At 34.0% G+C, this 16,523-nt stretch overlaps 1 protein-coding gene across 1 annotated transcript in view; it reads right to left on the reverse strand.

Moving 5' to 3' along the window:
* Nucleotides 1-3,229: 3,229 nt before the first annotated feature.
* The window catches only part of LOC129256675 (dual serine/threonine and tyrosine protein kinase), a 35,728-nt gene continuing 22,434 nt past the window's right edge, over nt 3,230-16,523 (reverse strand). The window contains exon 7 of the mRNA XM_054894839.2: nt 3,230-14,456. Within this exon, the coding sequence (XP_054750814.2) occupies nt 14,245-14,456 (212 nt within the window). The 3' untranslated portion in view covers nt 3,230-14,244. The remainder of the gene's footprint in view (nt 14,457-16,523) is intronic.

Consider the following 16,523-nt stretch of genomic DNA (forward strand, 5'->3'; position numbering starts at 1 on the left):
TATTTTCAGTGTCCAAATGGGAGAGTTGTACGTGTGTGACATCACAGATCTTGGTCGCATTGCCAATGGGAGGATCTCCATAGCATTAGTGATCTCGACATTCAAATGCTCATAACTCTTTTATTGCTAGTCCTATTTTTCTCAAAGTTTTGTTGATCTTATTCTTTGATTTTTCTGCTTTCACAAAAGCTAACTTGCTCCAAGAGTTTCATTCTCCTTTAATAAAAAGTAAATAGTCATGCCTTAAATAGTCTGACCTGTATTGGGATATCCGCATTAGAGCAGGTTGGCCTTCCCAATTTTTTCCCCTTTTCAACGACAATCAAAGATTATATTCATCAGCCTGCAGCACAGACAATATACTATAATAAAATCTTCAGTATGTTGCGCGAAGACTTTTCATTATTATCAAGAAGAGTTTAACAAGCCGTTGTAGATTCACAAAATCCTCTTAAAATTAGAAAGGTAGAATTGAAGAGGTCAGAAAGATGTCATTAGAATGGAGAGAAACCAAGCGACTGTTAAATCCGATATTATTAATTTCAAGAAGACAAATAATGACCAATTATAAATGAAAAGGGCAGCTCACCTCTGCCTCAATTAAACTTCTATTATATAAAAGAACTAAATAGGCATATACACTGGTAGATTATCTTACCCCCTTCTCCCTCCCTGCCGTGTTTCGTTTAATTCAATTTTTTATTTAGTAGGCACCTTTTTATATCATATTTTCCCATTCATTTCTCTTTAAAAAGTTTTGTTGGGTTTTCATGATTTTGTGTAACAAACAACATGTAATCAATACAAATATTTGAGAAAAAATAAGAGAAAATAAAGAAAAAGAAAAGCAGCATACACATTATTAGCATACATGTACATTGGAAACAATACATAATATATGTTTCTGTATCATTAAGTCAGCAAAATACCAAGATTGGCACATAACTTGAAGAGCTCACTCCATGTGGAATGGATCGAAGTATTAATAAAATATGTAATTTATTTTTGAAAGAGTCCAAGGATAATGAATTTACTATGTCTGCAGGGCGTTAATTCCAGTCGAGTATCATGGTTGATAGTTGAAGAGTACTGGAAGGCACTTGCTTTGTGACGGATCCGTTTGACTTTTTTGGCATTGTGTCTTGTAAAGTCTAGAAGTGCTACATCAACCATCTTATTATCATTATTTAACCCTTTTTTTATACTGATTTCATGAATTGTGAGAATTAGCCGAGTTTCAGTAGATTTCTGAACTCTAAAGCCATGTTGGTAGTCAGACAAAATATTTTGGTTCTCGAAGTGCTTCATAACGTGACTATATGTTCATAACAGATAACGTCAGGGAGACTGGTCTGTAATTAGCTGCATCTTTTCTACTGCCTTTTTTTAAGATAGCGGCTAATTGTCGTTCTTCCAATCCATAGGAACATTAACTAGAGTCAATGAAAGATTGAAACAGGTCTTGCAAGGGTGATACTAGTTCCTTCGGACCTATCTTTATGAACCAGGGAGGAATACCATCGGGCCTCTGTGACTTATCTCTTTAAGTTTCTTATTAGCTTCTCAATGCCTTCTTTGGTTATGGAGAGTTTACTAATCTGCTGGTGTGGACTCTGTCCACTGGTTGGGATTTCAGCTGGTTCTACTGTCAACACACTTTGAAATTGTTTATTTTATATATCCGCCTTAAGTTTGTCGTCTCCAAGGTAATTTGGCTATGGTAATTCAAAATGGCTTACACCATTATTTTCTTTGTTTAATTGCTTTATAAATGTCCAAAATATCTTAGGTGATTCCACTATTGCTGTCCCAAGATAAGAGCAAGCTTTGAGAATTTTGTGTGTGTGTTTCTTAAAAACAAGTGGAATGCCTCTGGCCGTCTCACCTGCATCACGCGATTCAATATAGCAGCAGTGCTGATTTTGAAAACTACTATAACTCGCACAAGATGTTCAGTGATACTTGGTTACTCTTATTTCCACGTTTTATGAACTAGACCAATACACTTATAGAGATATGATGGCAATTCAACAAATACCCCCAACGTGGCCAAAGTTCTTTGACCTTACATGACCTTTGACCTTGATCATGTGACCTGAAACTCGCACAGGATGTTCAGTGATACTTGATTACTATTATGTCCAAGTTTTATGAACAAGACCAACACACTTTCAAATTTATGGCTGTAATTCAACAAATACCCCAATTTGGCCAAAGTTCATTGACCCTAAATGACCTTTGACCTTGATCATGTGACCTGAAACTTGCACAGGATGTTCAGTAATACTTGATTACTATTATGTCCAAGTTTCATGAATCAGATCCAAAAACTTTCAAAGTTATGATGGTAATTCAACAGATACCCCCAATTCGGCCAAAGTTCATTGACCCTAAATGACCTTTGACCTTGGTCATGTGACGTGAAACTCATGCAGGATGTTCAGTGATACTTGATTAACCTTATGTATAAGTTTCATGAACTAGGTCCATATATTTTCTAAGTTATGATGACATTTCAAAAACTTAACCTTAGGTTAAGATTTTGATGTTGATTCCCCCAACATGGTCTAAGTTCATTGACCCTAAATGACCTTTGACCTTGGTCATGTGACATGAAACTCAGGCAGGATGTTCAGTAATACTTGATTAACCTTATGGCCAAGTTTCATGAACTAGGTCCATATACTTTCTAAGTTATGCTGTCATTTCAAAAACTTAACCTCAGGTTAAGATTTGGTGTTGACGCCGCCGTCGCCGCCGCCGCCGTCGCCGTCGGAAAAGCGGCGCCTATAGTCTCACTCTGCTATGCAGGTGAGACAAAAACCCTGAACGATTCCCAATCTGCAGGTTTCCTTGTGAAGAGAGCCTTGTTGTACAGCCTCTATTTCCTCTTCACTATCCTGTGAAGGGACCGATCAAACCATGGGAGGTTGAAGCAGCTTGAAGTGAGCTTGTGTGGTACAAATTCATCCATGACCTCTAAGATTTTAGTTTTTATTAGATCCCACTTTTCATCAACAGATTTATTTGATGCAATTTGATTAATAATCAAATTAGCTCTTTCTCAGTACACACTATGGATGTTTTCTCTGTAGAATTTCTATGCATCCATTGACTACTATAGGATCTCACATTATTACGAAAAGATAACCCTTCAAATAAAATAATCAAGAATCCAAATAACATCAATTTATAACAACACATTCACCACTTTATAACACACAAGAAATATTGCATAATATTTTATTACTGACAAAGATTGCTGGCTTGACCATTGACAATTAGAGATGGCTATACAGTCTTGCATTTCCAGATGAATCATTGACATTTGAATATAACATAACATCTTGAAATTTATATATTAGGAAATTGATGGAAATATCATATTCCACTTGATAGGTAAAATAAATGAAAAAATGAATAAAAAAAGACAAAATCAATAATAAAAATAATAAAGGTAATAATAATAATAATTAATATAATAATGATACTAATAATGATAATGATTATTATGATACTGATGTCAACAAATTTAAAAACTGAAACAAAAAATAAGTTTGGGTTCCATCAACAATACAAGATGAACATTTTGTAATTAGTAATCATGTTACCCTACTTAACATAACTATTTACTAGTTGCATTTAAGTGAAGAGATAATAATAATAATAAAGGTATATTTACCCAGGGTAGCCACTTCAGTTCCGAAAACTGTTCTCCCAGCGGGCCCTGCTATTATTACCCGGCTAAGCTAGGCTACCTATTCGGTGTACACAGCTTTTTTGAGGAATTACTTCCTGCCGGTAGCCATTTACCTCACCTGGGTCGAGTGCAGCACTGTGGATGAATTCCTTGCTGAAGGAAATTACCCATGGCTGGGATTTGAAACCACGACCCTCCGTTTCAAAGTCCTCAGTTATACAGTTATACAGAGATACAGTTATGAATCCAATATCAATGGGGTCAAGCATGAAAACAATTATTAGAGTTAGTATTGAATGAGGATTAATGCCAAATTGAAAGGGATACCATGAAATCAACTGTTTATTGCTCACCATAGCCTACGCATCATAACTGGATGACAATTGATCACACATAGAAAGGAGATACAAGTAAAAAATAAAACAACAAAGATACACATTAATCTCCTAATACTGCACCCAACAGCCATAAAGGAATTCAATCATGCTGGTATCCAATTTACACCTGGGTGAAGAGTGGTCAATTGAGATTAGTACAGATTGAAACAATTAAATGCTTTTATCTATGCAAGGAAATTTTAGAAAAAAAATCAAATTCTTCAAAAGGGAAGTGTTAAATGCCCCATGGGTATTAAAACAAATTCATTTAGTCAATGCCAAGCTATTCAACAAACACAAATGACAAACCAAAAGAAAATAAAACAATACTATTCACATATGAATTACAATGGTATATAGATGATTTCTTAACATGATTTTAGAAATAAAAAAAAAATAGTAATTTTCTGTATACACCATCTCATGTAGAGATTCTAATAAATATTCAAAAGTCCACATCAAAAGTAGAAATATGTGCTTGGACTAGCACCTTAATGCATTTGGTATTTTGCAATATATATATACATACATACATTATTTAACACCATTTTACAACAAGATAGAGTCTCATGCACATTGCTTTAAATTTATAAGGCAAACATTTTGGACAAAAATTCGAGAGTGCTAGAGCAAGAGCGAGAGAAAGAGAAAGATGGAAAAATAATGTAACCCTATCTAGCCTGGGTACATGGTTACAAAGTTACCGTACGCAACATTTCGTAAATGCATCTCAGACCCAAAATTGCTCAGAAGAGTGATTTCGTGTACAAATTCTCTATTTAGCCAAAATTTATAGATGTGTATTGTTATTTTTACTTTTACTGATCAATTTTTCAACAATTCTTTAGATAAAGAAATGTTGATATCACCATCTTTCAATTATACATTTGATAATAATCATACAAAGAGTATCCAGACCACAATTTACCAGTATTGGAGCTATATTTAAAAATATAGAGCCAAATTAAGATTTCATGCATTAATTAGCATAATTGATAAATTAAAAATAATTTAAATCATTTTGGTAAAATCAACTATTCAATTTGGAGATTATGTCCTAAGTGATGTGCATGCCAATTTTTTTCACGATCAACAACCAATATCTCGGAGGGGGTTCAAAAAGCCCCCCCCCCCCCCGCTATGAGTTTTTAAATAGCCATATTGTCATATATATAGAGTCAAATATAGAGATAAACAATAAAAGTTTTATTACTGAAACATGTATAACAAAAAAGAGAGTGTATTGAAAAAAAAGTGGAGCTGTGGCAGTTATAGTGGCATAAAGAGTACAACTAAATTTATATCTAACAAGAGAAAAATATTGCATCTACAGTGAAAACAACATATGTTACCATTTCAAAATTGAAACAATGTTTTTTGAGTTACTAATTTACATTGCCAGTGCAAAGGAGAGTGAGATAAATATAAGATAATGAAACAATCAATAAGTTAGAAATGGGATATTAGTAGAAAAAAAAATATATACATATAAATAGGCCAAAAGAGAATGGAAGATACTGTATATTCTACAATACATCATTTATTTCAATATATATTGCCATATGAAGATTGGGCATACACAGCCACAGCCAAATGAATTTCAAGCTCAAGTTTATATCTACAATATCTATTGTATACACAACAAAAAAAGTAAGTCCCCCCTAAATCAAATTGCTGTAACTTTTGAACAGAATTATTTTGAGATATGATATTCCGTAGGTGGTTTTCTACACTCATTAAGCAACTCCTGGGGAAAAATAAGATTGATCGGCTGAGTCATGCATGAGTAATTAAAGATTGAATTAAAAATGACAATTTTTTAAAGTAACATGAGTCGTTTTTCAGATTGTGCAAATACAAAGTTGGGCAAATGTTGTCTTTAGGTGAATTTTATGGTATTATGCTGTTTTACTATCCATCATTTAGCCACTCCACACACAATTTTGATATCAATGTTCATGGTTGAGTGAGCACAATGTATTGCAGGGGCCGCGGAAGCGGGGGGGGGGGGGGGGGGGGCGGGGGGTGGGGGCTGGGAGCTTCAGTCCCCCCCACTTTTTTTCAAAAGCATGTAAAAAATGTAAAAATAACCATACGATTGTGATTTTTTGCATGGTCAGCCCCCCCCCCCCCACTTTGAAAACCCTTCCCCGGCGCTTGTATTGTGACGTATCATCATAGGGGTTTATGGTAGTATCCTCTGCAACTTGTTAGATCATGTTAGAATTTGAAAATGTTGGTGGCTCCCCCGATTATAGGCCCCTCCCCCATTTTAAAATTCTGGACCCACCACTGATTTGTCCATAAATTAAACTGATCATGAGAAATTGTTAGGAAAAGAATACATTTATGCAGTATAAAGAGTATTCATTCCTAAGTTTTCGAATGTGCTCGCTCAACCATGAAAATGTTTAAAGTTCGGAAAGTGTGTGTTGATAGAAATGATGGATGATAAAAACAATAGCAATTAAAGTCTTATTTGAAACCGAATTTGCCCCCAATATTCACTTTATTACCCTTTAAATTGAGTCTGTGACATTGAAAATACAAATTTTCCCACTTTGATGTGTGCTCACTCATCCATAAATAAACAAATCGATTTCATTTTTGCACAGAATTCTGCCCATAGGTTGATAAACATTACTGCCAAATGACATTGCTAAAGACAGCCGTGAAAAAAAGTTCCACCATATTGAATAAGGGGTTACTTATTCTTAAACATGTGCACCCATAATGTACACAAGTCTATGAGAGACGAAGTCAAAATTTTAACAAATATGAAATGAGGGTTTGTTTCATGGACGGTTTTTGCTACTTCTGCCAATAGTTATTTCATGAAACTTCGTACATGGCTTCAGAGTAACACTATCCAAAAGGCGCGCACACCAAAATAACCATTCGATACTACACAGAGTGGGGCCAAGGCCTTGAACTTTCTTCTCATTTGCATAATTTTCGAATATTGTGTGCTCAATGATGCATTAAACATTGGGATTTTCATAAAAATCAAATCAAATGAACTATGCAAGGAGGTTTGTGACAGATATCCATAGTAACAAATTGCATTTTTTCCAATAACGTAAAAAAGAGCTAATCGCATTCCACATGTTCATTCAAGCGTGGATATTTAATTAAACGCCTTTGAATCATTGAAGCATGTTAATTGGTCATGAACATAGCGAAAAAGTTGAGAAAAGATCATTTTCAGTTCCCAATATGAACCAATACTTGCCTATTATATTTGAAAATCGTATTTTTGTTTTCAATAAATGTTCATTGAACCGTGAAACGATGAATATTGTTGAAAAAACTCTTCCAAAAATAACTGTCATCATATTCTATCATTTTTATTGAAATAAATGTGTAAAAAATCCAATTATAGCAAATTTGAACTTGTGTTTATTCAACCGTGAAATTTAGCCAAAAAAGTTGTATCGTCTTTTAGAGAGTACCTTTTACAAGCCTTCTGACTATTTTTTATGATGAGAATGTGGAATTAGTTCCAATAAAATGGAATCAAAGTCATGATATTTGGCTTGTGACTTTTGAAAAGTGACATTTTTGCCTTCTGACGGTGCTCACTGAAGCATGAAGTGAAATACGTCCATAACGTTTACTCAGAGGGTAGCTTATAAAATTACCTACAGGCTCATGTAAAAATATATTAAAAACTTGCATTGGTTCGGAAATTATTGATGTTTGTTTAAGGGGGGACTTACTTTTTTTGTTGTGTATAGATCCACAAACATGAAAAACTATTAAAATCTGGATAAAATGTCAGGAATCTCATGATCTGATTCAGCTATGCATGTATTTCAAAATATTTATATGGGCGATTCCAATAATCTTAATTATTTTATGTTTGAGAAAATTTATGTATATATATGTTTACTCAAATATCTGAAAAGTTTTGATTGAAAATCTATTAAAACTCAACAATTGTAGAATTCATGCAAAAATGAAATTCATAATAGGGTACAACCTTTCTCAGTCATGACAACAAGTGGAGCGCCTCTGGGACTCTCACCTGCATCACGCGGTTCAATATAGCAGCAGTGCTGACTATGAAAACTCTATAAATAATTATTCACAAAAAACACCATTCATATGATACAATACTACGTTCATTGACAATAAATGACATTTGACCTTGATCATGCGACCTAAGACTTGTCAGTGATACTTAATTACCCCTATATCCACATTTTATAAACTATATCTATAAACTTTGAAAGTTATGACAGCAATCTAATAATTACCTCTAAATTGGCCAAAGTTCAATGACCTTAAATGACCTTTGACTTTGGTCATGTGACCTGAAACTTGCATGAGATGTTCAGTGATACTTGATTACTCTTATGTCCAAATTTTATGAACTAGATCCATACATTTTCAGAGTTATGATGGTTATTCAACAAATACCCCCAACATGGCCAAAGTCCATTGACCTTTGTCATGTGACCTGACACTTGCACAGGATGTTCAGTGATACTTGATTACTCTTACATTGTATGTCCAAGTTTTATGAACTAGACCAATAAACTTTCATAGATATGATGGTAATTCAACAGATACCCCCATCTTGGCCAAAGTTCATTGACCCTAAATGGCCTTTGACCTTGGTCATATGACTTGAAACTCAGGCAGGATGTTCAGTAATATTTGATTAACCTTATGTCCAAGTTTTATGAAGCATGTCCATATATATTTCTAAGTTATGATGACATTTCAAACTTAACCTTAGGTTAAGATTTTGATGTTGATTCCCAACATGGTCTAAGTTCATTGACCCTAAATGACCTTTGACCTTGGTCATGTGACTTGAAACTCAGGCAAGATGTTCAGTAATACTTGATTAAAGTTATTTTCCAAGTTTCATGAACTAGGTCCACATACTCTGTAAGTTATGCTGTCATTTCAAAAACTTAACCTTCGTTAACAAAAAGTTGATTTGAATAAAAAGAGAAAAATCCAACAAGCATGACACTAAAAATTTCATCAAAATCGGTTGTAAAATAAGAAAGTTATGACATTTTAAAGTTTTGCTTAATTTCACAAAACAGTTATATGCACATCCTGGTCGGTATGCAAATGAGGAGACTGATGACGTCATTCACTCACTATTTCTTTTTTATTTTATTATATGAAATATTATAATTTTCTCCTTATTGTCAAGTGAAACAACGATTGATTTCTCCCTGAACATGTGGAATTAGCATTGTTTAATACAATATTGTTCAGTCAAGTTGGTCCTTATTGTCAAATCTGTAAAAATTTGAATATTGTATAATTCAAACAACTAAAAACGAAAGAAATAGTGAGTGATAGACATCATCGACTGTCTCATTTGCATGTCACTGAGTTGTGCATATCACTCTTTTTTGAAAAAATAAGCGAAACTTTAAAATGTCACAACTTTCTTATTTTACATCCAATTTTGATGAAATTTTCAGTGTTATGCTAGTTTGATTTTTCTCTATTTATTAAAATAAACATTATCTTGGGGTGGACTTGACCTTTAAGATTTGGTGTTGACGCTGCCGTTGCCGTCGGAAAAGCGGCGCCTATAGTCTCACTCTGCTATGCAGGTGAGACAAAAAGGGTTCAGGGATTTAATATTATCGGAAGCGCAAGACAGATGAAAAATCTATGAAAAGAAGTTACACAAATAAGGTTGGAAAATTAAACATTATCACACATATGAACTTCAATGGCAGCCTTGATCCATACACACCTTTGCATCATGTAATAAAATCATATAAATTGTTTCATTATGCTATGATAAAATATGTCATTGTTGTAAGTACACTGTGTGTCTCAAAATTCATGTACATTATTATTTCACTTATTGCCACTTCACGTTTTCTCACATGCCATTCTTTAATTCTTGGCAATGAGGCAATGAGGCAATGAAACAAAAATAACAACCTTTACTCAAATTCACCATAAAAATAAAAGAAATGTAGAAATCACTTCTTCATTACTCCGAAAATGAAAAGTTAATAATAATTTGCTTTTACTAGATATCAAATATTTGAAAAAGAAACCTGCAATCATAATTTCGTCCTTGATTAACATTGCATCTTTTTCAAGGGATTTTATTTATTTCATTCTGCATTTCAATAAAAGGCACATACTAGCAGTATGCATGAAATAACATATGAGCATGATCGGTTAAGGGTTAGCATTGAGGTGAAATTTTTTTTTATAAATATTTCTATCAAAATTGCTTTTAAGACAATCTTTGATATCTCAGGTTTCAAAGAACTCAGTTTCATGAAGATTGATAAATCCGAAAGTACTGGAATAGTCCATTTTATTTGTGGGGGTGCTATTACCTCTCATCACGGACGGACATTTTTACTCAAATTAATTTCTCTCTAGTTTTATTGTTTTTCAAGTTATTCTAATTTGGTTTGGATGTTCTTGCACTCTGAACATTAATCTATTATCAAACATAAATTAGTAGAAAAAAAATATTGGGAACTAATTCTTTTTGGTAGGTGTGAACATTTCCATTTTGAAATTTCCGTCCGTGATGAAAAAAAATATAAAAAGTTTTTTTACTTTTTATCAGAATAGAAATAAAAAATAAAAAGGTGTAGAGGTATCTCACTAAACACTGTACATCATTTTATTTGAACATAGCTGAAATCCATACATTTTATTCATATCATAAACTCGATCAAAAATGATCACGGACGGACATTAATTTCATCACGGACGGACAATGTAAATTCACTCAAATTCAATTCACTCTAGTTTTATTGTTTTCAAAGTTACTCCAATTTGGTTTGGATTTTCTTGCACTCTGAACATTAATCTATCATCAAACATAAATTAGTAGAAAAAATATGGGAAGTAAATTTTTCTGCTAGATGTTAACATTCCATTTTGAAATTTCCGTCCGTGATGAAATTAATGTCCGTCCGTAATTATTTTTATTGAGTTTATGATATGGATAATATGTATGGATTCAGCTTTTTATTCTTTATCAGAATAGAAACAAAAATAAAAGTGTGTAGAAGCATCTCACTAGACTCTGTACATCATTTCATTTGAAAATAGCTAAAATCCATACATTTTATCCATATCATAAATCAATCAAAATAATCGCAGACGGACATTAATTTCATCACGGACAGACAATGAGCAAATACTGAGCAGATTATGAATTTAATTTTAGTTCCAATTTGCAGTGAAAATGGCACTGAGAATTATTCAGAACTCAAATGGATGGAAACCTACAACTCTTCACAATTTTTTGTGAAATCTTTCTTTGGCTGTTATTGGGGTTTAATTGTTGTCAGGAATTTTTTAAAATCATAATTGGAATGCAGATAGAGTTGGAAGCTACATGTATGCCAAAAAGCAGGAAATGAAATATAGCAAGAATAAGTCAAAAGCTGTATATTTCATCAATTGAAGCTTGCAGAAAGTGATGGAAAAGAAGAAAGGAGAATGCATATTCTGATAAGCAGAGGCTTGTGAAAAGTACAAGAATTCCTTTTTTTTAAAGTCCATTTTGGAGCTAATTTTGAGCAAATTGCTGATCTAGAAATCTGTGAAAATGCATACAATTCATATAAAGCTTGCACTGCAGTGTTTAGAAGTTTAATTGGTATCTGATTTCAATTTTGGATTCAGTCAGGGCCTAAATACATGAGGGCTGTTGATGTGAAGGGGTGTCTCCACTTTCGCATACATTCGTAATTCCGAAGCTTCGTTATTCCAAAGGTTCAGTTATTCCGAAGGTTCGTTATTCCGAAGGTTCGTATTTCCGAAGGTTCGTAATTCCGAAAGTTCGTTAGTCCGAAAAAGAAATGAAGTACGTAATTCCGAAGGTTCGTTAGTCTGAAAACGAAGTGAGGTTCGTAATTCCGAAGGTTCGTTAATCCGAAAAAGAAATGAGGTTCGTTAGTCCGAAAACTAAATGATTAACTAACCTTATTTCGTTTTCGGAATGACGAACCTTCAGAACAACGAACCTTATTTCGTTTTCGGATTAAGGAACCTTCAGAACATCGAACCTTATTTCGTTTTCGGATTATCGAACCTTCGGAATAACGCCACAAATGTTCGGACTAACGAACCCTTTTACGTTTTCGGATTAACAAACATCGAGGTATAGGCAATTTGCGTGTTTTGAAATTACGAACCTTCGGAATCAAGAACCTTCGGAATTACGAAGTGTAACCCTCCACTTTAATATGGACAAAAGATGAATTTGAAGAGAGCCTAGACAAGTGTCGTGGTCATACTTGATCCACCAAACAAGCATAATGATAAGCAACCTGTGAATCTTCTGGATTTAGTTACTGGACATAAAAAAATCTGTGCTCTTCAAAAATTAATGCCTAAAAATGTATGAACATGTATCATCATGATATATCATGAAAAGTATCAACATGATCATTGATCCACTGGATGCTGATTTGGTACCAACTACAGTATTCTCTAAATTGAAAAGAAGACAATGTGCATTAGGATATTTGATTTTGAAAAGAACTGTGTTTAAAAGCAATCATATGGCTAGATTATTTTGTGTGTCTAGCATAGAAATCATGTTGCTACAACTTAAATCAAGTTGTAGCAACTTGATTGAAGTTGTAGAAACTTGATTGTGCAACTAATATTGTTTAATCATATAAAGAATGTACAAATCATCAATACAATAGCATTTGTTCCCCCAAACAAGTAATAAGAACTTCTTACAAGGTACTTCCAATGTATTTTAATTGTGTCCGTCCGAGATGTCCGTCCGTGATGGAAAATATTTGCAATTCTCTCGGAAGTTTGATATTGGTTAAGAATTCAATATGCTAAACATAGAAGCTAACATACCCGAGTGTAAGTTGCATTAACAATTATTGGTCAAAGTTAAGCTATTTAGATAGAAACAATAAAAATGTTCAAAAATTCTGAAAACCACATTTCTATCATGTCCGTCCGTGATATGGCACATTTAGTGGCTACCTATGTTTGTAGGTAACCATGGCAACAAATTTTTTTCATCATTCAACATACTTTGCCCTACCCTTCACTACATGTATAAAACACAAAGGAACCATGTTCATCTTATTCCTAATTTGTTACAAGCCTTCAAAGTTTTCAAAATCTATCAAATGTCCGTCCGTGATGAACCGATCACGCTCACATACATTTATAGCACATTGATTGGTAAAATGAACTTAACACTTAGCCTAGTAAGAGATCTCTCTTCATAGTGAACAAATGAAACCACCACCTATTAGCTCCATCAACATTGTAATGGTAACACTTAACCTTGGTAATAGATCTCCTTCAGAGTGACTAAGTGAAATCAATACCTATTAGCTCTATCAACCTTGTAATAGTAACACTTAACCTTGGTAATAACACTTAACCTTGGTAATAGATCTCCCTTCATAGTGACTAAGTGAAACCACTACCTACATGTATCAACTCCATCAAACTTGTCATGATAACCATATAGTGACAATGAAAAGCTTTGAGTGGTGCTCTTTTACAAGAAAAAAGAAGAAGAAATATTGACTTTCTTTCATGTCTTGAGCTTCAACTTGGTGTTTGAAGAGTTGTCTAGCTTATAGTTCTTATTAGAGGATGTAACTTTTTGGCTTCTATCTGAAGACTAGCCCTCATCAAACACACTGAATTGGATTTTTGAACGATTCTTACTTCATACACTTCACACTAAAGTAACATAGCTGGTTTGATAAGCAAACCCTTTTGCTAGATGAAAGTGGTCTGAATTTGCAACCTAAAGGCCTTAACTGGAACTTGTGTTTGAAATTGAAACAAGTTCTACTTCTGTTTATAGTCTTGTCTCAAGAACCACTTGTTGATTAGACTTTCAATCATGGTCTAAGCTTTGAGACTAGGCAATAGCAAGGATCATCCCGGTTACAATCTTCTGTTCAATGCAATAGGTTTACAGTCAAACACGATGTCTCTCCATAGCCTTTCTTTCAAGAGTTTATCAGACCTATGACTCTGCTGTGTTGGTCTTCCTCCCTCAGTGTCTGCCCATATCCTTTCTTTCTAGAGTGAATGAGACATTCCCCCCTCAGCGTCTCTTTTAGCCTTTCTTTCTAGAGTGTATCAGACCTATGATTCTGCTGTGTTGGCCCCCCCCCCCCCCTCAGCGTCTCTTCTTAGCCTTTCTTTCTAGAGTGTATCAGACCTACATGTATGATTCTGCTGTGTTGGTCCTCCTCCCTCAGCGTCTCTCTTAACCTTTGCTTTGGTATAAATATCTTGTAGTTTAGATTGCACCTCTCCTAGTAGAGGTCTCTCACATGGTTCTCCTGCCCAACATGATTTCATTAGATTCCAGCTAGCATCATCAAACTGAGGGCGCAGCCTCTCTGGTCTCACACCTGACAAATAATAAAGTAAAAACATTTTTAAATGGCACTTTTGCCCATTTTTACCATTTCATTCTAAAGCTATGTTATTGCACAGCACTACGAATCCCATGTAATAGATTATAGATACCAACATGCACCAATTCAATTTTTTTGCCTATGTCAGATCTGCTATATATTACACAATAAACTTCTCAGATTTGTAGATATTTGGACCCCCCCCATAAAAGAAAAACTATTTTTTTTTGCAATAGTTTTTTTTTAATGTGTTATGTGTCATTGGCATAATTTTGTTTGCCAGAGTTTTTTTTATGGCAATAGTTTTACACAATAGGTCCCAGGTTGTCACTCCCATGAACAAAGCTTGAATTCTATTGATTGATCTAATTAAAAATGCTGGGAATCAGAGTTCCTCTCAATCATAAAATGTCTGATTGCTGGAAAATTTTGGAATGACATTAAAGCAGCTGAAAAGATTGTTGCTCTGTCATTTTGTATTTCATTACATTATGCCAATGAGATACATGTATTTCCATTTACTTATTTCCATCACATTAGGTGTTTTGATGCCAAATCTTTTGCCAAAAATTGGTGGAAAGCATTTCAAGAATTACCGTTTATGAAAAAAAATGTCAAATGGGTTACTATTTATTTTGTTTTTTGGGGGTCAATTTATAATGTATTTTACTGTTTATGCTTTTATTAATCTATAACATATTTTACTGTTTTTTAAATCAATTTATGACATATTTTGCACTTTTTATGTAAAGTCCTATATAATTTGTTTTTTATGACAGGAAGTGTTCCAGAATTTATTTTTTTATTAACTTTACATGGAAAGTATCATTCACATAACTTAGCATGCAAATGAACAGGCAGGCAATTTGATTACATAATGAACAATGTCGATATGACCCTCCAACTACCTACCCCATCCCCTAAGGGTTAAGATAGTATCTAAAAGAATACGGATAAACTACTCTATAATCATTATCTTTCTTAATTTTCTATAACAAGTGGAATGCCTTTGGCAGTCTCACCTGCATTATGCGATTCAATATAACAGGGCTGACTTTAAAAACAAGTGGAATACCTCTGGCGGTCTCACCTGCATCACACGATTCAATATAGTAGCAGTGCTGACTTTGAAAACTACTATAACTCGCACAAGATGTTCAATGGTACTCTTATGTCTACTTTTATGAACTAGACCAATACACTTACAGAGATATGATGGTAATTCAACAAATACCCCCAACATGGCCAAAGTTCATTGACCTTACATGACCTTTGACCTTGAGCATGTGACCTAAAACTCGCACAGGATTTTCAGTGATACTTAATTACTCTTATGTCCAAGTTTCATGAGTCAGATCCATAAACTTTCAAAGTTATGATGGTAATTCAACAGATACCCCCATTATGGCCAAAGTTCATTGACCTTTGACCTTGGTCATGTGACCTGAAATGTGCATAGGATGTTCAGTGATACTTGATTACTCTTTTCTCCAAGTTTTATGAACTAGACTAATACACTTTCAAAGTTATGATGGTAATTCAACAAATACCCCCAATTTGGCCAAAGTTCATTGACCCTAAATGACCTTTGACCTTAATCATGTGACCTGAAACTTGCACAGGATGTTCAGTGATATTTGATTACTATTATGTCCAGGTTTCATGAATCAGATCCATAAACTATCAAAGTTATGATGGTAATTCAACAGATACCCCCATTCGACCAAAGTTCATTGACCCTAAATGACCTTTTACCTTGGTCATGTGACGTGAAACTCATGCAGGATGTTCAGTGATACTTGATTAACCTTATGTCCAAGTTTCATGAACTAGGTCCATATATTTTCTAAGTTATGATGACATTATAAAAACTTAACCTTAGGTTAAGATTTTGATGTTGATTCCCCCAATATGGTCTAAGTTCATTGACCCTAAATGACCTTTGACCTTGGTCATGTGACATGAAACTCAGGCAGGATGTTCAGTAATACTTGACTAACCTTATGGCCAAGTTTCATGAACTAGGTCCATATACTTTCTAAGTTATGCTGTCATTTTAAA

Source organism: Lytechinus pictus, chromosome 3 (genome assembly GCF_037042905.1).
Source record: "Lytechinus pictus isolate F3 Inbred chromosome 3, Lp3.0, whole genome shotgun sequence".
Lineage (NCBI taxonomy): Eukaryota > Metazoa > Echinodermata > Echinoidea > Temnopleuroida > Toxopneustidae > Lytechinus > Lytechinus pictus.